The following is a 23,168-nucleotide window of genomic DNA, read 5'->3' as shown; positions in this document are numbered from 1 at the left end:
CACAGATGGAGGTTGTCTTTGAAACACTGGTCCATGAAAAGCAGTAGTATTTAAAATTTGTCTGGTGGGGTTAATGGAAAGAACTGTGAGAAATGAACAAGCTGTTTAAAATTAACGTTGCAGAAAACTCTCTCGAGAACCTGCTCTCTTCCATCTGGTTGCAATGGCCATTGTGAAGTTTTAACTTCTACGTTTTAGCGTGTCAAAATGAACATGGTCTGCTTTTATTTTATTTTCTGGCTTGTATCTGTGTTGGAAGGAAAATGACTTTCTTGTAGTCATGAAATGACTTTCATGAAAATGACATCCATGGTAAATGGTATCTGTACGAAGTTCACTGTGCTTTGCACCATACAAATTTTGCATAACAAAGGATTCTTTAGGAACATAATCCTTTTGTTAACGGGGAGACTAGTAGCTAACTGATAGCTCTTTGCAGTCATATCCAGACTGCATGCTGTTAATTTCTCACGGAACCTTACACTGATGAATCCAAACACCAAACGTACTTCAGATTAGACCAGTTCCAAGGAACAGTGAGCCTATTCATTTGACTAGAGGTGTATGGCTGCTTAGAAGCTAAGATTGTCAATTGAAAATTCCCCCAAAATGCCCAAAACTTAACGATTTTCTGCTTGGAAGTTCAGAATAAAAATGCAGAAAATTGAAAACTGAATATATTCAGTTTTTTATTCTGTCTTTGCACAAGGCAACAATTGAGGAACTTTCAGGATTTTAGTAAGTTTTAGCAACAGCACAATTTTTGGAAGAGACTTCCAATGTTTCCCCCAGTCTTTTTTTCTAAATTGATTTTATTAAATGTTAATACCTTTTATTGTTTTACTTTTTTCTTACTTTTAAAAAAATTGACTTGTTTAAATTGGTTTGAGGAGACCTTAATGCAGCTCTTAAATTACTATACTGTTATGCAGAGGCCTGTACATAGAGTAAGTTGTAGATTCAAATTTTGGGAGCGGTTCACCTTTGTAGTGCTGACATTGCCTAGGTTCATATGCACATCTGATGGTATGACCTACAACCTGCACTTTGCAATCACAGTTAAATAATGAATAAACCAATCAGCAAGTTGCAAGAGAAACAAACTAAAGAGTCCCCAGCAAGTCATCAAATTTTTGTCCTACACCAGACTTGTGCGTCCATGTTCCACCTCTGTCCACAGAGATCACTACCAAAGATCATGGTATCTCTTTGTTCTGCACCTCAGTTCTGTGATGCCGTGATCATTGGCCCTGAAATGAGTCCATTCCTCACAATAGCTTGGGGCAGTTAATGGCACCAATGTTGTATGGGGCTGCCCAGCCACAATGGAAAGTCCTCCATTACCAACTGTCCAATTTTCCATACCATCAGGGTATCGTTAGATGCTGCCATACAGTATCTGTGATTAAGAGTATTCTTTAAAATCTGACTTACTTTGCATTAACTGTAGACTACATATTGTAGCGAAAACCAGGATTCATTTGGGTCAAATATAATAAATATGGACACATCTGTTGCAGGAAGGACTGAGAGGAACACATTATTTTCTGGGAACAGCAACACACTGAGCAATTAGTCTTCATTTGTCCTGATAAATGGCCTGAATGGTTGCTGTGATGGAAAATAACTGGTTCTTTGAGTCTCAACAGTAGAGGCCTGGACACACACAGTTTTAATAATAAGGAATTTATTTACAAGGGGAAGTTGGGTCGGCTGTACAATACACAGTAAGAGGTGTGGGGACAGGGTACAGTTACACATACAAAGAACAAGGGAAAAGCACTATGACAGCTATCCCCTTTGACCTTGGACAGCTGCGGCTCCCTTACCAGGACAAGCGATAAACCTTCCCAAACATAAATCAATGCACTTACCTTCAATGAGGTGGTCTGTAAGAGAGAGCGAGCCAGGCACATGTCTCACCTTTTATAGCATGGGGCTGGGTGCGATAATCCAATTAAGGTGACCAATAATTTAGGTGTGCATTGATTAGTTGGGAGGGACTAAATGTTGATTGGCGTGTGGTGTGTCCTCCGACCAGCCAGATGGCAGTACATCTGTCACGTGGCCGGTATCTCTGGATACAATGGTGCAATAAGTGAATAATTAAGTTTAATTGTAAACCCAGGAGGTGTAAGTGACTTTATTTAGTTCAAGTGACCTTTCTTTAACCAGCAAAAGTGAATTATAGCTCTCTGTGAGTTTGATTTGAAACTTCAGTGGTATGAAGAATGTCAAAGTTTGATTTGGATGTAAGGGTGAAGAAGAGGACTACAGAGTAAGTGACAATAGGGATAATTTAATAGATTCTAATGAAGTTATTAAAGAAAACAAAAATGGCAAATTACAAATAAAATATTAGTTGGATTTTTAAAATGAATTAATATTTCAGAGATCTATATTGCTATTCCAAAAAATCCGAATCAAGATACTTGTAAATTCATGCAGTTGTAGAATTTAAATTCAATTTAAAAATTCTGGGCATTATGTGATGTTAACTTCAGATTATTGCAAAGTCAATGAGTTCAGGAATACTCTTTTAAGAAAGAATGCTATTGCCCTTGCTGGTCTCACACCAACTTGAAAATCTTTGATTTGCTCCTTGAGTATTGGGAGATTGTCAGGTCATATGAGGTGTAGTCATATCCAAGGATTGGCTTAAAGATCTCATTAGGGCAGGCAGAGAAAAGAGGTACACAATGGACAAACTTGGTACTTAAAGAATAACTTGATATAGCTTTAACAGAATTACCTATGGTGAATATTATTTTATGATTATCCTTATATTCAAGTGACAATGGAAATACTCCTAAATGCATAATAATAGTATATCTCAGTGGATGCACTGAGTCAGACGTTTAAGGTAATGCACTTGAACACCCCATAAAAGCACACAGAGATATTAGAGCATGTTTAATAAATCACAAGATGATTCCAAGATCATTTCAAGCTTTACAGCAAGGCATTTATGGAAGCCCCTATTATCTGTTACTGTAAGAGTAGACAATAAAAAAAGGACATATCATATTGACTCAAAAGTCAGCACCTACATTCTGTGCACAACGCTATGGGCCTACTTCACTAGCTACTGGAGCCAGATGATCAGAAGAACAGTATTGGACCTCCATTGGGGCAATGCTGGGACCCTGCCCCCACATCTTGCAACACTCAAGATGGCACTTTGTAAATTGTGAGAAATTGTCATTATTAAATTTTAGATGTATCTAACATTCAAAAGCATTTATTTGTTTTTATTTTGAAATTTTTAAAATAAAGAAGTTCCATAACTTCTGATTTCCCGCCATTTCTGTAAAACTCAAATTTGTATAATTTATTTATTAGTTTATTTATTATTGCAATATAGACATTTTATTGCTTATTTATTAATTATTGTTATTATTATTAATAATTATTATTTGTCTTTTGTCTTGTTGTGTTTTGCACATGAGCTGTTTGTCCATTTTGTTGAGTGTGATCTTCCATTGAATCTATTGTGCTTCTTGGAATTACTGTGTATGCATGCAAGAAAAATGAATCTTAGGGTTGTATATGATGAAAATATGTACATTAATAAGAAATATACTTTTACCTTGAACTTTGAACACACTAGAACACAGAACATAGAAATCTATAGTACATTACAGGCCCTTCAGCCCACAATGCTGTGCCGACCATGTAACCTACTCTAGAAACTACCTAGAATTGCCCTGCTGCATAGCTCTCTATTTTTTTAGGCTCCATGTACCTACCTAAGAGTCTCTTAAAAGACCCTATTGTATCCATCTCTACCAATATTGCTGGAAGTGCATTCCTCACTACTGTGTGTGAAAAACTTACCACTGAAAGCCCCCTGTACCTACTACTAGGCACCTTAAAACTATGCCCCCTCATGTTAACCATTTCTGCCCTGGAAAAAGCCTCTGGCTATCCATGCAATCAACGCCTCTCGTCATCTTAAACACCTCTATCAGCTCACCTCTCATCCTCCATCGATCCAAGGAGGAAAGGTCAAGTTCACTCAACCTATTCTCCTAAGGCACACTCTCCAATCCAGGCAACATCCTTATAAATCTCCTCTGCACTCTACTATAGTGTCCACATCCTTCCTGTAGCGAGGTGACAAGTACTCAATTGATTTCAATAGGTACATTTAATGCCAGAGAAATGCATACAATATATATCCTGAAATTCTTTTTCTTTGCAACCATCCACAAAAACAGAGGAGTGCCCCAAAGAATGAATGACTGTTAAAACCTTAGAACCCCAAAGTCCCCCCAGCTCCCCCCTCCCACGCACAAGCAGCAGGAAGGCAACGTCCCCCCCACCCCCACCAGCAAAAAAGCATCAGCACCCTCCACTGAGCACTCGAGCATGCAGCAAGCATCAATAAAGACACAAATGTGCAGTACCTCAAAAACTACTCGTTCGCCCGGTAATTCGACATACCACAGGCTCTCTCTATATAACTAAGACCTAACTAAGGTCTTATATAGCTGTAACAGTACCTCACAGCTCTTGAACTCAATCCCATGGTTGATGAATGCCAACACACCATACACCTTCTTAACAACACTGTCAACCTGCGCAGCAGCTTTGAGTGTCCTATGGACACACAAGATCTCCAAGACCTCACTGGTCCTCCACACTGCTAAGAGTCTTAACATTAATATTACATTCTGGCTTCAAATTTGACCTACTGAAATGAACCACTTCACACTTATCTGGGTTGAACTCCATCTGCCACTTCTCAGCCCAGTTCTGCATCCTATACAGCATATGGCAAGGTCTGCACACCATCACAGACTTCAAATCTAAATGCAGTGAGTTTCCATCATCGCTGCCTCACTCCCAGATGAGCTAAATCCTTTTTCCGCTCAATTCAATATTGCCAACACTGATGAGCCGCTAAAGAGACCTACAGCTGATGCGACCTGCAGTTTGGTCGTCGCTGAGACTGAAGTACAAAGCTGTTTCCAACGAGTGGACAGTCGCAAGGCCGCGGGACCGGATCGCATCCTGGGGTGGATACTCAGTATGTGCGCGGCCTTGCACAACTGACAGGTGTGTTTACAGACATTTTTAATCTCTCCCTCTCCCAGTGTAGAGTGCCCTCCTGCTTCAAAACATCCACCATTGTTCTTGTACCCAAAAAGACCAAGGTAACATGCCTGAACAACTGGTGTCCTGTAACACTCATATCAATAATACGCAAATACTTTGAGAGGCCGGTCAAGGATTACATCTGCAGCTTGCTACCACCCAAACTGGACCCCCCACAATTCACCTACCAACATAACCGGTCGACAGATGACACAATAGCCAGAGCTCTACACACCATCCTTACACATCTGGAGAAGAAGGATGCTTATGTGAGAATGCTGTCCTTGGACTACAGTTCAGCATTCAACACCATAATTCCCTCCAGGCTCGACAAGAAGCTCAGAGGTCTCAGTGTTCACCCTGCCTTGTGTAGCTGGATCCAGGACTTCCTGTCAGATCGCTGGTAGGTGGTAATAGTGGGCTCCCTCACCTCTGCCACTCTGACCCTCAGCACAGGTGCCCCTCAGGACTGTCTACTGAACCCCCTCCTTTACTGTCTGTATACCCATGACTGTGTTGCCAACTACAGTTCCAATCTGCTAATTAAATTTGCTGACGACACTACATTGATTGGCCTAATCTCAAATAATAATGAGGCAGCCTATAGAGAAGAAGTCATCACCCTGACACAGTGGTGTCAAGAAAACAACTCTCCCTCAATGTCGCAAAAACAAAGGAGGTGATTGTGGCCTACAGGAGGAATGGAGACAGGCTAACCCCTATTGATATCAATGGATCTGGGGTTGAGAGGGTAAGCAGCTTTAAATTCCTCAGCATAAACATCACCGAGGGTCTCACATGTCTCTCCAAATGCTCATAAATCCTGCCTCTCAGGATCTTCTCCAACAACTTGCCCACCACTGAAGTAAGACTTACTGGTCTATAATTTCCTGGGTTATCTCTACTCCCTTTCTTGAACAAGGGAACAATATTGGCAACCTTCCAATCCTCTGGTACTTCTCCAGTCCCTATTGATGATGCAAAGATCATTGCTAGAGGCTCAGCAATCTCCTCCCTTGCTTTCCACAATAGCCTGAGGTATATCTTGTCCAGTCCCGGCAACTTAGCTAACTTAATACCTTTCAAAAGCTCCAGCACATCCTCTATAACAACACACACAATAGTGTTATGGACCCCTTCCTGTTTCTGTCTTTCACCCACAATGACTCAGTAGACAGTCCCTCCATGACTTCCTCCTTTTCTGCAGTCTTGATACTATCCCTGATTAGCAATGTCACTCCACTAAACCTTTTGCTTCCTTTCCTGTCCTTTCTGAAACATCTAAAAGCCAGCACACTCAGCAGACATTCCTGCCTCTGACACATCCAAGTCTTTGTAATGGCCACAATATCATAGTTCCACATATTGATCTATGCTCTAAGTTCATCCGCCTTGCTCCTTGCTTGAAAGTAAACACATCTCAAACCATCTGGCTGAGTGCGTCTTTGCTCTATCATCTGCCTATCTTTCCTTCCAAACTCCTTACAAGCTGTCTTTACTTGTGTACCAACTGCCCTATCCACTGCCTCTTCACTTCAGTTCAAATCTATATCTAGCTTAAACCCTCCCCAATAGTATTAGTGAACCTCCCTCCCAGGATATTTGTTCCTCTCCAGTTCAGGTGCAACCCATCCCACTTGTACAGGTCACCCCAGAAAAGGTTGCAATAATCCAAGAACTTAAAACTCTTCCCCCTGCACCATCTCCTCAGCTACTCATTCATCTACACTATCTTCCTGTTCCAACCTTCCCTAGCTCGTGGGACCAGGAGTAATCTGGAGATTACCACTTGGAGGTCCTACTCTTCAGGATCCTTCCTAACTCCCTAAACTTTCTGCGCAGGACCTCGACCCCTCTCCTACCTCCATCATTAGTACCAACATGTAACATGACCTCTGGCTGCTCACTGCCCCCTTCAAGAGATATCCTAGACACTAGCATCCAGGAAGCAGCACACTATCTTTTGCTGCCATAGGATCTCCTATCTATCCCCCTAACTATCAGGTCCCCTATGACTATTGCTCTGCCTGACTTCATCCTACCCTTCTGAGGCTCAGAGCTGACCAGAGTGATGTTGGTCTGGCTGCTGCTGCCTTGCCCAGATAGGTCATCTCCCTAATTTCAGACTACTTGTATCACATCAGAATTTGGAGGAACAAGAAATTAACTTTTATCAAATAACAGTGTTGATGATTTGCAATAGTTCAACAAAGCTAAAAATCATGTGTTGATGATTTTCACTTGGTACACAGTGTCTGAGGCTTCTTGCTTAAGTGCCCAACAATAATGAGGCAGCACTGACGGTTTTCAGTTGCCCCAATACCGTTTCTCCATGACAGTAATGTCCTGGTAAAACCTTTCACCATGTTCATCACTGACAGCACCAAGATTTGCAGAGAAGAAGTCTAAACGGGAATGCAGAGAATGAATCTTTAGTGTTATGTTACACTTCCTGATTTTGTATGCTTGAAGCATGTTGTCAACCAGCTGCATGTAGTTTGGTGCTCTGTAGTTGCCAAGAAAGTGTTCAACAGCATCCTCGAATACCTTGCATGTAATCTTCTCCAGTCCCACTAAAAGTTCTTTGAATTGCCTGGCATTTATGATCTGATTGATCTGTGGACCAACAAAAATATTCCTTAATCTTGCCATAAATTATTCTGACTTGGAATTATGAAGTGAAATATAGGCAATTTCTAAAAATGGTGCATGATAGGGAAATTTCATGGTGATTTTCATGAACAGCAGCCCAAAGTATTCAGGAAGCAAAATCTTTTTTTTTCCAGTGTTACTCATCTCATCCAGCCCTCAATGCTTATCTATTATGAGCTCATCATTGCATTTTGAACTTATGGGACATAAATATTTTCTTTTAATTTGCATGTTGTTCATGGTTGTTTTTGTATTTGTTTACAAATTATTTTGGTCTCCTTTACACTTGTATACTAGAAATGACATTAAACAGTCTTGAATCTTGAATTTATGAGTCATTCTTACCTCCATGTTGGAGGTACTGCTAAGGAGTTCAAAAGGCTGAACAAAATGTAGATAAGAATCATCCCTGTATACCAATGAACTGAACCCGACACATTTGGAAAAACTTACCAATGCATGGTCTATTCAAACAAATGCAAAACAAATCATCTATTTTTCACTCATTACAATAGATGCCAAAGTAATCTAAGTAAGGTAAAAAAAAAGGAAATTAATACTCCCTTCAAAATAGCCATTCTTATGTTTGTAGCAACCAGAATACACAATATATCATTATTCAACGTAGAAGTGACACGCTTACTAATTTGCTGGTTTTTGATTGTAAGTTACCATTTCTATTCACTTATTTAGAGCTCTATTCCAAATTATTCCTGGAAGTTGCTACTGAAGGTTTGATTGATATTGGAAACATCCTGAAGTACAGCTCATTAGAAGTTAACTAAGCTATCGGTTGACTTAAGCAAACCTATAAAAAAATAGGTTACACTGTCAAAATTAAATTGAGCAAAAATGTCAGAAAGTGAATTTTCAAGCCCATTTTATTCTCACTTTGGGCACTTCAAGAGGACTATCAGTTTCAGATGTCTTCTAATTTCATGACAAGAAGAACCATCCATATTCTTTGCTATTCTGTTTAAATGAATGATTCTTCATGCTTTTCTCTCCCATCCTCAATAAGACAATGAATTGCTGACTGTTTGAATTCTTCACCATTGGAATTCTGTGCTGAAATTACTACTGATTAATTAAGTATTCTGTGTGTATTTCGGAATGTTCATTGTTTCACTGTGAAAGTTTAGCAGGACCCCAAACCTAGATCATTAGTTTCTGATAGGCAAGCAAAGTCAAATTTTCTCCAATTACTGTTATTAGTAAAGCTGGAACAGTAAGATGTAAATGTTACACTTTAGTTTCTGTAAATAGTGAACTCATTGCTGGGCTTCTTAGTTGCTTTAATTAAATAATTATATAATAATTACTGAAACAGTTGAGAACTTATGTTCAACTTTTATAATTTGTCTTAATGTACTGGTTTAAAGGAAAGATTGTTACAAGATCATTCTGTTTTCATCTAGGTCACCTCTGAAGAGAATGTTTTTTGATTTTACTATGATTCAGGACGCATGCTGACTGAGTAAAGAGATACTAGTAGTTATTCAATCAAATTTAACCAACATGTAGTGTTCAGCTTGGAAGAAAAATATGCTATCATGTTCCTCTGTGTTAATTTAGAAGCTGCTTAAGTGTATACTATTAACATTACAAAATAAGAATTGTGTTCTTCTGCTGGATGTATTTTCAAATATCAATGAGAAAGTGTTATATTCTCCAAGACCCAAATGTTTAAATAAATGGAAAGTCTTCCAGTTACTATATTTGGTGTTAAAGACAGATAGATGCTTTTACATAAAGATTTGTTTGTGCACATCTTGTTCTTCACCCTTCACATATAACGCATTACAGCCCTCTGCCACTGGACAGTTCGTGACATAGGAATCTGAAAGGCATTTCATTTTCACTCTCTTGAATTGAGATATTTCTTTCTTATAATTTTGACAGACAAAATTAACTCAAGGAGTTGGGTAAAAGAACAACTGTAGGATTGAAATTTGTTACCTTTTTGGTTAGGGGTCAAAGAGTGAAATAATCAATCTCATTGATATCGCACTTTAGCTTTGGCAGTTTTGGTTTTTGGTTAGCTTACATTTGTTTCTTAATGATTAGAGAAACTTTTTCCTTTCAAGATTGCAGTTGATTGAAATAGTCAATGTTTATACCCATTTGGTATCCAGCCAATATGCAGTATATTAGGAGGTTAATTACATTGCTTCAAACTGTGTTCTAAGAGAAGTAAATGAACAACTGACTACATGGGCAAAACTGTGTGGCTGTTGCCTTGGTGAGGTGACCATTGTTCATAAACAAAAGGTCTTCATGGGTGAATTCCATCTCTGCCGAAGCCACTGAAGTTTCCTTTTACTCATTTCTCTATTGGTCCTGTATAAATACAACTTCTGTAAAATATTACAATTTATTAAAACCTCTTACCAGAGGCATGTCAAAACCCAAATTTTGCTCTAAGTAAACCATTATTTGGTTTGAGATTAATTTTGATTTATTTCATAGTGGTCTCAAAATAACTGTAGGTAGCAAACTAGAAAAATACCTTTATAAAATGTATCAGTTGTATCTTGAAATATATAGAGCTCATATACAATCTCAAAGTTTCATTGAAAAACATTCAGTTTTTGATTGTACTTTTAAAATAATAATTTCCACTATCTACTGCAATTGCTTTCTGAATTTAAATTGTTTTGGCTTTTTTGTGAAAAGGATTCCCCCCCCCCTCCTATTTTTATTTGGGTGTATGCTTCTACTCTTTGCTACCCTTGCAGTGGAGGTGCTGAGCATTGGCTCCCTCGAAAAAGAAAGGCAAGTTAATTTCCCTGTTCTGTTCATGCAGATCCAAAGTGCAATTCAGGAGCTGTTTGGCGTCAGGCAGATTGCTGGGTGATGATTTAAAGGCTGTAATCTGATCTCAGGATGCAGATGATGATTTTAAATTCTTCTTGGAGTTCATTCCATCATCTGATAGATTACTAACTGATTAGATTACCAACCGTGCCTTCTGCAGGATTTTACTTCTTTGTTGTGAGTTGGTATGCAGAAGATAAAAATAAATTCAGTGAATGAAGAAACCCATTTAAAAATGTCTTTCATCTAAGTTTATGTATTTAGTGCCATAAACACCTGAATAAGTACAGTTAACCTGCAGTGGATGAGGTTTGTTGAGCCAGAATAGATTCTTGTGCCCCATGTCAGAAAATCCAAATGAGATAAAGAACACAATGTCTCTGTTGAATTCTGTCACAATTCTTAGAATAATTGCCTGACAATAAATATAACAATTTTTCAAAATGTGAAATGAAATAGGAATTCTTCTGCCTACAATAATTTGGAAAAAGTAACCGTGTTCTTTATCATAAGCACTACATTTACATAATACAGAAGAGATTGTCAACCATGTGTGTTTATGCTCACATAGATTTCATCTGTAAGCTATTGGATCAAAAGTTTGTTTGTGGTTTTGTAGCAGCATTACTATGTGGTCATAACAAAATTAGAAGTTCAAAGTATGTTATACTGAATGAAGGAAGTGAACTCAAGGACAGGACACAGACACGGAGATTCAGTTTGAATGCTTACATGGGCATAAACGCCAAACGGTAAACAGGAGGGATCTTGACATGGAGTCTTGACTCAGAGAGACGGAGTCTCGTAGGTAAACTTTGAAACTGGAGCTAAACTTACAACAGACGGTTCTAAGCGGTCAGGAAACATAGTTATCTCACAGGAAAAAGACCAAAGAACTGGCAACTAGTGGTTGTGATGCCGGTGTTCTTATGCTGTAGTTCTAGATGGAAACCAGATGTGCTGTCATCAAAGTGAATTAGAAGTAATTGGGAAATAAATGGTTGGAACCATGGCACAATCAACAGAAATTAGGAGCAAAATAGGGAATAAATGATTGGGACCATGACAAAGTAAAATTTATTATCATAGTACATGCAAGTCAACTCATACAACCCTGAGATTTTCTTTCTGTGGGCATACTTAGCAAATCTATAGAACAGTAACTGTACACTGTAAACATCAGGAACTGTGCTAACTGAAAAAAAAATTCTGCAAATGCAGATATAAGTAAATAGCAATAAATAATAAGCATGAAATGGCAATATAACAGATTCCTTAAATGGAAACATAGAAACATAGAAAATAGGTGTAGGAGTAGGCCATTCGGCCCTTCAAGCCTGCACCACCATTCAGTATGATCATGGCTGATCATCCAACTCAGAACCCTGTACCTGCTTTCTCTCCATACCCCCTGATCCCTTTAGCCACAAGGGCCATATCTAACTCCCTCTTAAATATAGCCAATGAACTGGCCTCAACTGTTTCCTGTGGCAGAGAATTCCACAGATTCACCACTCTCTGTGTGCAGAAGTTTTTCCTCGTCTCGGTGCTAAAAGGCTTCCCCTTTATTCTTAAACTGTGACCCCTCATTCTGGACTTCCCCAACATCGGAAACAATCTTCCTGCATCTAGCCTGTCCAATCCCTTTAGAATTGTATACGTTTCAATAAGATCCCCCCTCAATCTTCTAAATTCCAGTGAGTATAAGCCTAGTCGATCCAGTCTTTCTTCATATGAAAGTCCTGCCATCCCAGGAATCAATCTGGTGAACCTTCTTTGTATTCCCTCTATGGCACGAATGTCTTTCCTCAGATTAGGGGACCAAAACAGCACACAATACTCCAGGTGTGGTCTCACCAGGGCCTTGTACAACTGCAGTAGAACCTCCCTGCTCCTGTACTCGAATCCTCTTGCTATGAATGCCAACATACCATTTGCCTTTTTCACCACCTGCTGTACCTGCATGCCCACTTTCAATGACTGGTGTACAACAACACCCAGGTCTCGTTGCACCTCCCCTTTTCCTAATCAGCCACCATTCAGATAATAATCTGTTTTCTTGTTCTTGCAACCAAAGTGGATAATCTCACATTTATCCACATTAAATTGCATCTGCCATGAATTTGCCCACTCACCTAACCTATCTAAATCACCCTGCATCCTCTTAGCATCCTCCTCACAGCTAACACTGCCGCCCAGCTTCGTGTCATCCGTAAACTTGGAGATGCTGCATTTAATTCCCTCGTCTAAATCATTAATATACATTGTAAACAACTGGGGTCCCAGCACTGAGCCTTGCGGTACCCCACTAGTCACTGTCTGCCATTCTGAAAAGTCCCGTTTATACCCACTCTTTGCTTCCTGTCTGCCAACCAATTCTCTATCCACATCAATACCATACCCCCAATGCCGTGTGCTTTAAGTTTGCACACTAATCTCCTGTGTGGGACCTTGTCAAAAGCCTTTTGAAAATCCAAATATACCACATCCACTGGCTCTCCCCTATCCACTCTACTAGTTACATCTTCAAAAAATTCTATAAGATTCGTCAGACATGATTTTCCTTTCACAAATCCTTGCTGACTTTGTCCAATAATTTCACCTCTTTCCAAATGTGCTGTTATCACATCTTTGATAACCGACTCTAGCATTTTCCCATATGACTGTAGCAATCCCCTTTTCTTCAAGAGCCTGATGGTTGAGGGGTAGTAACTGTTCTCGAAGCTGGTGGTGTGAGTGCTGAGGCGCTTGGACCTACTACCTGATAGTAGCAGCGAGAAAAGTGCATGGCCTGGGTGGTGGGGATCTTAGATGATGGATGCTGCTTTTCTGCAGCAACATTTCATGTAGATGTGCTCAATGGTTGGAAGAATTTTACTGTGATACACTGGGCGAATCCGCTACTCTTTGAAGGACTTTCCACTCAAAAGCATCTGTGTTCCCATACCAGGTTATAATGCAGCCAGTCAGCACACTTTCCACCACACATCTATAGAAGTTTGCCACGGTTTTCGATGACATACCAAATCTCCGCAGACTCCTGAGAAAGTAGAGGTGTTTTGGTACTTTCTTCACAATAATATTTATATGATGGGTCCAGGACAGGTTTTCTAAGATACTGACACCCCAGAATTTAAAGTTGCTGACCATCTCCACCTCTGATTCTCCAATGATTACTGGCTCATTGACAATAAGTTACAATAAATAAATAAATAATGCAAAACACAGGTGGCAAGATAGAGTTCAGAGTTTATGGACTATTCAGAAACCTGATAGCAGATGGGAAGTTGTACCTGTGGGTCTTCGAATTCCTTCTACTGGTAGTAATGAGAAGAGGGCATGTCCAAGATGGTGAGGGTCTTTAATGATGGATGCTGCCTTCTTGAGGCATTGCCTGTTTAAATAGTATTGGTGTCTCAAGAAGGACCTACACATGCAGGGCATGCCTTCTCATTACTATCATCAGGGCGTTGGTGCATGGCCAAGTGGATAAGGCATTGGTGATCTGAAGGTCACTAGTTCGAGCCTCAGCTAAGGCAACGTGTTGTGTCCTTGAGCAAGGCACTTAAACACACATTGCTCTGCGATGACACCAGTGCGAAGCTGTATCAGCCCTTGCCCTTCCCTTGAACAACATCGGTGGCGTGGAGAGGGGAGACTTGTAGCATGGGCAACTGCCGGTCTCCTATACAACCTTGCCCAGGCTTGCGCCCTGGAAACTTTCCAAGGCGCAAATCCATGGTCTCTCGGGACTAACGGATGTCTATAATATAATCAGCAGGGAGAAGTTACAGGAGCTTAAAGGTATACACCCATCTTCTTTTCCTTCTCTGTCAGATTTCTGAACAGTCCATGAACTCATGAATACTACCTCACTATTTGGCTCTCCTCTTGCGCTATTTACTTTTTTTATATTTCTTGTAACATAATCATACTTTATCTATTGGCAACTGTACTGCTGCTGCAAATCAACAAATTTCATGACGTATTTCATGATGCCTGATCTTGATTTATGATTTATGCTACGATAATATGTATTCAAAACTGTTTCTAGGTTGTTAGACTACCTGTGTAGATAAACCATGCATGATCTTGTATAATTATCTTGGATTGTAGCTAGGATTTAGGAAGCTTTAAAAATATGGCCCAGCAAACCAGAGAAAAAAAGCAATTCAGCAGAAACATCAACTTGATTAGATTGAATTTTCCTCAGGAAACTCTATAGCTGCTTGTGTGTCATTGTGGGGGACAATGGAGGAGATAGGAAAGAGGATTTTTGGTCTCGGCTCAAAACGTCAACCCCCGATTTAACCCCAGCTTAATCACAGAAAAGTTTACGATGATCAATTAACCTACTAACTGGCACATCTTTGGACTGTGGGAGGAAACTGGAAGACCCAGAGAAAACACATGCGTTCCACAGGGAGGACGTACAGGCTCCTTACAGATGATGTTAGAATTGAACGCCGAATTCCAATGCCCTGAACTTCGGTAGCATCATGCTAACCACTGTGCTATCACGGTGCTCAAGAATATATAAGTTCTATGACAGAATTCTGAAATCCTCCTTGTAAATATTAGGGTCCATCATGGAAATGCACAATCCTAAAGTCCTGACAGGAGAAGTGAAATTGTTTGTGAGTATTACGATTTAGTTTCCTTGCTGGTACAGTTAAACGCAGTAGATTGGTAGAAGTTGGTAGAGATCTGAATGAAAAGATATAGCCATAAATATTAGCCCACAAAGATCAAAAATGGACCAACAACACAGACAAAAATGACATTAAGTATTTATGTTATGTTCCTAAGAGAATTAATATCAGTTGTTTATAACCTGTGGTCATTTACGGGGAGGATTTCTTGTTCTCTGGTGCTATTTCTTGCTCAACAGATGAAATCACCATTGTTGCAATGGTAAAAATTTGTCTCCAGTGAGATTTTCAATAGCATTGCTCTAAATAATATTGAACACTGTCCATTCACAGAAGAACCAGATTTCACCAATGCTGAAGCCTCCAAAACAACTTATTTAAATGGCCAAACAATTTGCTACAGCTTTCTCTCTGCAACGCAAGTTGAATTAAACTGACACAAGCACCACACTTCAGTCGGTGTCGACAGATGCCAGAAAAAAGCCCTGCCAAATAGGAAATGGTTTTAATGAGGAAAAGCACACAAAGCAGTGTTTGATGTAAGGGGTAATACCCAGCTCTTCACAGGAAACTACCACCTTTTCAACATTTCTTATGAGAGCAATGTCCAACAGGCTGTGCTCACTCGCAACCCTAGAACTTCTCAAGTACAGACTCCTATATGTGCTTCCTTTGCTCTCAAGATCAGGAATTTCTGCTCGTGCTACTTTGCAGAGGTCAAAAAATCTCAGCTGTTCTAATGAGATCCATTTTAGGTTCATGCAACTTTGGCATTCAGAGCCTACAGAATCATTTGTCTGAATTACAGGGTTCCTGAAAGTGAGGCCATTGCCCTCAGAGATGCTCCCTGGTGATTTCCTGCCAGAGGTAAGATTGCATGAGGAGGGTGCCTCCCCATCGTCCACTATTTATCACAGCCTTTACAGGTTCCTGTGTCCCCCTGCAGGGCAGCTACCTAACACAATAATTTCATCTTTTATATCCCTCCCACCCAAACATGCAATCATGCCTTATCCGCATTCTAACTGGAAGGAAGAGTGCAATGATGTGACCCTTCAAGACAGATTTTTAAAATCAGAAAGGTGTAAGGGTGGTACTAACAGCAAGAAAAACTTGATGAGGAATGCAGTCTGTTCCTAAAATGAAGAGAGAGAAATTGCACTGTTTTGTAATGGTCTCTAATAAATGTTGTCATTTTTCGAAAGCTTCTCAAACAGAATTAGGTAGGTTTCAGGAGAGTAACTGAGGGATTTAGTGTTTAAACAGGAAAAGTTTCTAGAGGTAGATCAACCATAATCTTGAGTGGCAGAGCAATGGCCTACTGCTGCACCTATATCTCAAGTTCTGCAAAATTAAACCAATTTATGAAAGCTTCCACTGACTTCCTAGTTCTTGAAATCGGAATAATGCCCACTGGACCAACACAAAACGAAACCTGACCCAGGTACAACAGCAATATTCAAATTAATTATAGAAATGTGCTTAATACAAAAAGGTATGTCTATTTTAATGTTAATATTAATGTTTACAGAATCATTTTAAACGTTCAACATTTTTATTTTTGATAGGCCCCAAACATCGTCAATGTCAAAGACATTCAAAGAGGTTCAATAACAATGACAGACTCAACAGTCAAAGTCATTCTGTAAATGCAGTATGCTGCCTCTGTTGAGACAGATTCTGTGCTGTACCCCACATGCTGACTAGCTGCAAACCAAGCAACATGCTGGAGGAAACTATGCAGACCAGGACAGGAGGCCAGCTAACTCAGGACAGTGGAAAAATTGCTCAATTAATCCAGTCCATTCATTTGAATTGAAGGGTGAATTGGGCAAGATAATTGGCAGCCAATTCACGAATCCAATTTACAGGTATCCTTGTTGAATTAATCATTCAGGAATCTATTTCAGACTCCAACTATCAATATTCTTTCAATGTGGATGAAGAATTATGTGTATTTTCTCAATGCATTATTTTGAATAAGTAGATAGCCTCAAGGTTAAAAAATTACCTAGTGTGAAGAAAATAAATCTTCAGTATTCTTTGATTCTGGTAAGAGAGCAATGATTTTTTTTCCATATGTTCTCAATACTCTGTGGAGAAAAGATTTTCAATAATTTCATTTCACTGTGTATTTTTCAATATTGTACAAGAATTAAACAACGTGATCCATTAATCATTTGAACATTGACTCTGTGTTGGTCATTTGTTTTTGATTTTGTTCACAGATCCGGGTGGTGGAAGATCTGGAACCGCACCATCAAACACTTGTACACTGTCAGCCTTTAGCACAATAGTGCTATCTTTGTCAGCAAGATCAGCATTATGGTGAAAACACACGCTGACTTCCCTGACATCCTATAGCAGTCAATGATCTAAAGACTTGGAATGAGTGAATCTACAAACTTTGCTATTGTGCATTAACTGACCCACCAATGTTATCTTTTCCTATAAATTTTTATGATTGTACATTTTGTCATTTCAAATTTATGTGGTTACACCAATAACTACCAGTACAATTCATCCGACAGGTCAAATTGAGAGGTATGTTCTTTGCATGAGGTTTCGTTTGAGTTTTTCAAATGCACTGAAATCAACATCTGAAAAACATCAGATATTTGATGTTACCAAAGCGTGCAATCTAATGGTTTGCATATTATGTACAGATGGCTATATTTATACTTGTGAAATGTTCGGTATTTTGAGTTTATTATTTAGCACAACTTTTTGAAGTATCTTGGAATGTGTTGTAGGTTTTAACATTGTAATACAATTTTCAAATTTGTCACCTGTACCTGAAATCACTGTTGCTTGTATGGAAATTGGAGATTTAACCAGATAACATTGGTGCAGTATCTATACTTTAACTAACAAAGATTTCTCTGAAATATCCGGGTACAGTCATAACAAATGAAAAGTAAACTGTATGTACTCACACATTTCACAACTACTGAAACTTCCTATTATTTAAAGTATATTATATTTTTGTTGCAACAAGCAAACCTGGATTACCTAGTGTATTCTAATGTAGTAACAAGCAATGAAGTTTAATTAAAATACAATGATGAATAAGGCTGAAATTGATTGTTAGGTATGTATTGGTATGAGTGTAATATGCAACACATATACGAAATCTATGGTATAGCTGGTGGGTGGAAGGAAATAAGACAGCAGATGGAAAAGGTGAAATAAATCAAATCTGTGATGTTGCATGTGAAGGTGCATTTATTTTTCTGTTAAATTAATGTACATAAGTCTTTCATTGCATACTTGTAAATATGTGTCGGGAGCAACATCATTTTCCATTAAGCTGTTACTAGATTAGCTGTAAAGGTGAGCTGGTCAGTTTGTTTACCAGATTGAATCTAAATGGTTGCTATAATCTTTTAAAAGTTTGATCTACTTTCAGAAAAATAATTGTTTACAACTATGTTTTTTAAACTTCAAATCTGTTTTATATTTTTCATCCGTCTGTTATGACTGGCCACTGTTAATGTAGGCAGCAGTATTTACATTTAAATATTGTTTGCTTAATTCTGTAAATAGTAATTTGACAGAATCCTGTGAAATAAATCTGCCTTGAAACAGTTTTCCCCCATTATCATCCTCTTAATAATCCTGAAGAATACTGTTTTCTATCTGTAGTAAATAACTGTTTTCTCATGATCCTATTTTTTTTACCAAAGGGTCGAGATAAATATTAGGAGTCAAGTTTGAGAAATGCAATTTAAAAATTTGCATTTTAAAAAAATGCACTACAAAAACAAGGCTCTTTTTCAACGTAAAGCCTGCTTAGGGCTATAAATATGCACACAGGCTGAGCTTTTGTGGCAACCTTCACAGGGAGTTTGGTTTCTGAACTTTACTATGGCACCACTGAGAGCTAAATGTGAGAGCACTTCACTCATCACCATCATATATTGGCTTGGACATTCCAGTGAAAGTGACAGTGAAGCTACTGCTTTCCCAATAACGTATACCACTTCAGCCAAGGAGGAGGCACAGAGTTTAAGTCTAAGGTTAAGTCCAAAGGTTACTGATCCAATTAAACCCTTGCACCCCTAGCTGTGCATAAAAGGTGTGTTACTGCCTGGCTTATCTATTTTATTTATGAGTGATACAGTGTGGAATAAGCCTTTCAGGCCTTTCAAGTCTTGTTGCCCCAGCAACCCCCGACAATTCCAATTAATCCTAACCCAATCACGGGACGATTTACAATGACCAAATAACCTACCTGGTGCATCTTTGAACTGTAGGAGGAAACCAGATCAGCTGCGGAAAGCCCACACGTTCAACAGGGAGGATGTACCGAGACTCCTTACAGGCGGCACCGGAATTGAACTCTGAATTCCGAATTCCGATGCCCTGAGCTGTTATCGTGTTGTGCTGAATGCATTGAATATTGTAAAATTGCTTTTTTTGTGGCTGCTGCAAATTAAACTTAACAGAAATTTAAGCCGGGTCTTACTCTAAGTACTCTTTTAATGACGGTAGGTGTTAATTATTACCAACAACTCTGTGGGTTTGAAAATTAATTTACAGTCTGGAGTCTCGCCCTTCATATTTGAATTAGTTGTACTATTTAATATTGTTCTTTTTTCCTTTCCGTGTCATTGGTCTCTTTTACTTAATCTATTTGTCCCCCTTTCAGTGCCTTTATAATAAATTGATCCATTCTAGCTTGCACTTCTTTTTCAGTCCAAGTTCTCGTAATTTCATAATTGCTCAATCTGACCGGATGAGGAGCAACTCTCTTACTCTTGCTTACCCTGTTCACCTCTGTTGCCACATTTACCCAGTTTTAAATTCTTGTGAAGTCACCAGACTGTATTTTCACCAAAGTAGCTAGCCCTGAAAGGACATGTGTGATCAATGACTGATCTCACTGGATTCATTCTTTTGAAAAAAGCTAGCCTAATAAATTCATGGGAATATTATAACTGAAGTATTTCATATCACACTAGAAATTTAAAGTTGATATCATGAACTTTCTTTGATGTATTTAAAATAAAGTGGTGTTTTTCATTGTTCACAAAAGCTCAGTTCCTTATTGTTTACATTCTCTATTTTGTTTCATCCACAAGATTCATTTGTAATATCTGCTGAAGGGAAGCTACATAACTTTTCTACCTCCAACATCTATGTACCTTTCATACACCTGCTCACTAAGTGTACGTTCCATTCACTTGATTTCTAATCATTGATTTTTTTTCTTGTTGCAGTTGTTATGAGTGAAGTAGAGTTCATTGAGGCTCTCACTCCGCCCTTAATAAACCAGATTCTGATTCTGATTCTGAATTGATCAAGTTCAAATGATCTGATTGTGAACCATTGTTGGACATGACTTCTTCAGGAAGTCTGTGTGAGGAAAAGCTGAACCTTAAGACTTTTTGTGTGTTCTGTAATGGTACTTACATTCAGTAATGTATTACTTGCTGCTTACTCCGGCTGTAAATTAATGATAAAATGAGTTGCCTTCGCATCGTCTCTTTGGATTGCACTGCCTTTTCATTCATTGTCATCAAGCATGGACCTCAGTCTGCCATAATCAATTATTCGCTTCTTAGATTACACCTCGCCCCCTCAGTCCACCAACACTGATGCAGTACATAGAGTCCTCAATAACTTTAGTGCTTGTAACTACTGTGACTCATCATCATTCCATCCTTGTCAATTGTACGTATATAAAACAAATCAGTGGATGTCTAACCTCGAAGAGAATTCACTCCAGAATGGACAGAATTACACAGATGATCTCTGACCAAGTGTGTGTGGCTCATCTCAGGGCTCTTCAGAAACCTTTAGAAATGAGAGAGTAGTTAATCACGTACAACATGGTCCTTAACAGGGGTGAAGGCATAAAAACAACCCTCTTTATTAATGACTATTATTATGATGGACCAACAGTTGTTTTGTTTGAGCTGCTGTCACTTGAGTGAAACTCAAAGGGATTGTGTAATACTGCCTTTGTATAAGGAAAGGCGTCTCCTTTGCAATTTCCACAAATATTGAAATCACTGAGCCCATGAGGCCAGGCCCAGAGTTGATGGGGAAGTGCCTGGGACTGAAAAGAGGGCTCGGAACCAATCTCTTGGTAGCAAAGTTGGGACCAAATTCAGTGTGAGTGTTAGGATCAGGAATGGCAATCAGACAGTGATTGATGGGCATGGATAGGTGAAGGTGTAGGGGAATCAAAAGCATGCCAATAGACATGGAGAGAACTGGTACAAATGGATCGGAGTTCAGAAGAAAAGGTCAAGTTAGCTTGGCAGATTGAATGCATGCAAATGTCTTTTAAAGCCAGCAAACCTGAAAAGACAAGGGTTGTAATTATTTAGGTGGGGAAGTCAATAGATTGTCTCATATATAAATTGCTTAAGAAGTACTTAGCTGAAATGTATTCCTACTGCTGGACTTCACAGTCAGGGTCTTTTAATTCATGCTGAAGCATGCTTAACAAATGCTATGAAAGCTTACTTCTGATGGAGCAGGCTACAAACAGTGCAGTTGCATATATGAACTGAAAATTATGGAAGTAACATCCAGGCCAGTTCTGTAATTTTCTGTTATCACACAATGTTGGGTCCAAAAATACATCTTTGAACTCTCCTGTGAACTCCCACATCAAGCAAGCCAAGAACAAGAAAAGTAAACCTCAACTTCCAATATTTTCTCTAATTGAAATTAAACTATCTAGTGTATCAAAATATAAAACTATCCAATCTAGTTTCTAGGTCAGTCTTCTAATCTGGTTGTTAAATGCCATCTCTTACCAGATTAATTTGGATATTGTGCACATTGAAGATCTCTTGGACCATATGAGACATCTACAGTCGCACACATTTGGTAAATGTAAATATATAGAAAGTAAATAACTATATGCAAGTTGAAGAAAAATTTCAAAGTAAATTCTGCCCATAATAATAGACTTGCATGGAGATTTTTCTAAACAGCATTTCAAAAATAAAATAACTCTTCTAATGAACAGGTTTAACGTTTTTCGCCTAAAACGTTGAATGTTTGTTTCATTATACATCCTGTATATTTTCGTCTGCATACACTAATGTGGGTGAAGAAAGGAAATGAAGGTTATTTATACAGTATATTGTAGTGTTTTGATTGGTTGAATGTTTTGTCTGAAGTCATTTGATTTGTTTGATTTTCTTTGAGCATATTTATCCTAGTTTTTAAGTTGCATTCCTTTTGTTTTGCTCACATTCAATTCACTAGTAGTTAATTGTTTACTTGATTTTTTTCATGACTTTTGTAATTTTGGGCATGTAGTACTTTGGAGTCTTCAATGTGTATCCTTTTTTCCCATGCTTTTGAAGTTTTACTTAAAATGTTTTTCAGCACATCAAGTCTTCATATTGCCATCTTTCAAGCCTAACATTCAGAAAGACTAAAATGATATTATGCAAATGTAAGGTTTTATAAAATTAGTGAATAACAGTCATACTACAATTTTTATATTCTAAAGATTGAGATTTAATAAAATAAAATTTGTTGAAAATATGAATATGCATATTTCAGCTGCACACTTTTTCTTTTATGGCTAATCTTGTGAAAGTATTCCTCAAACATTCAGATTGTTCTTTATTGTTTAATTTTGTTGGTATCCTTTAGTTATTTGTTATTATAATCTATCTGGATAGGTTAACCATTAATGGTTCCCTGACTTGCAGCCACTCTTATTTTAATTATTTTTTCATCATTTCCTGTTAACAAATATAATGACATCAGACATAATCCTTATCACTGTACACCTTCCTTCACCAAGAATGCTGGTAAGTCATTTGCTTCCTTATCTTTTCCATATATGCTTGAAAACAAACTGTGATGATATATGTGAGAAACTTGATACAACTTTTGTTTCTGTCTTCTTGTAGATTTGGATCAACAGTCATTTATAGTAATGATTTAGAAATTACAAACTTTTGCAGACTT

The 23,168-nt window shown here is 38.4% G+C and overlaps 1 protein-coding gene across 9 annotated transcripts in view; it reads left to right on the top strand.

Annotated features, from left to right (window-relative positions):
* LOC140741889 (contactin-4-like) overlaps nt 1-20,258 on the top strand; it is a 2,152,419-nt gene extending 2,132,161 nt beyond the window's left edge. For all 9 annotated transcript variants that reach the window (XM_073072410.1, XM_073072411.1, XM_073072416.1 and 6 more), the window contains one exon: nt 17,450-20,258. In XM_073072410.1, the coding sequence (XP_072928511.1) occupies nt 17,450-17,553 (104 nt within the window). In that variant the 3' untranslated portion in view covers nt 17,554-20,258. The remainder of the gene's footprint in view (nt 1-17,449) is intronic.
* Nucleotides 20,259-23,168: the final 2,910 nt, after the last annotated feature.

The sequence above is a fragment of the Hemitrygon akajei genome, chromosome 19 (genome assembly GCF_048418815.1).
Source record: "Hemitrygon akajei chromosome 19, sHemAka1.3, whole genome shotgun sequence".
NCBI lineage: Eukaryota > Metazoa > Chordata > Chondrichthyes > Myliobatiformes > Dasyatidae > Hemitrygon > Hemitrygon akajei.
Note: the sequence above shows the minus strand (reverse complement) of the source record. Positions and strands in the feature narration are given on the sequence as shown.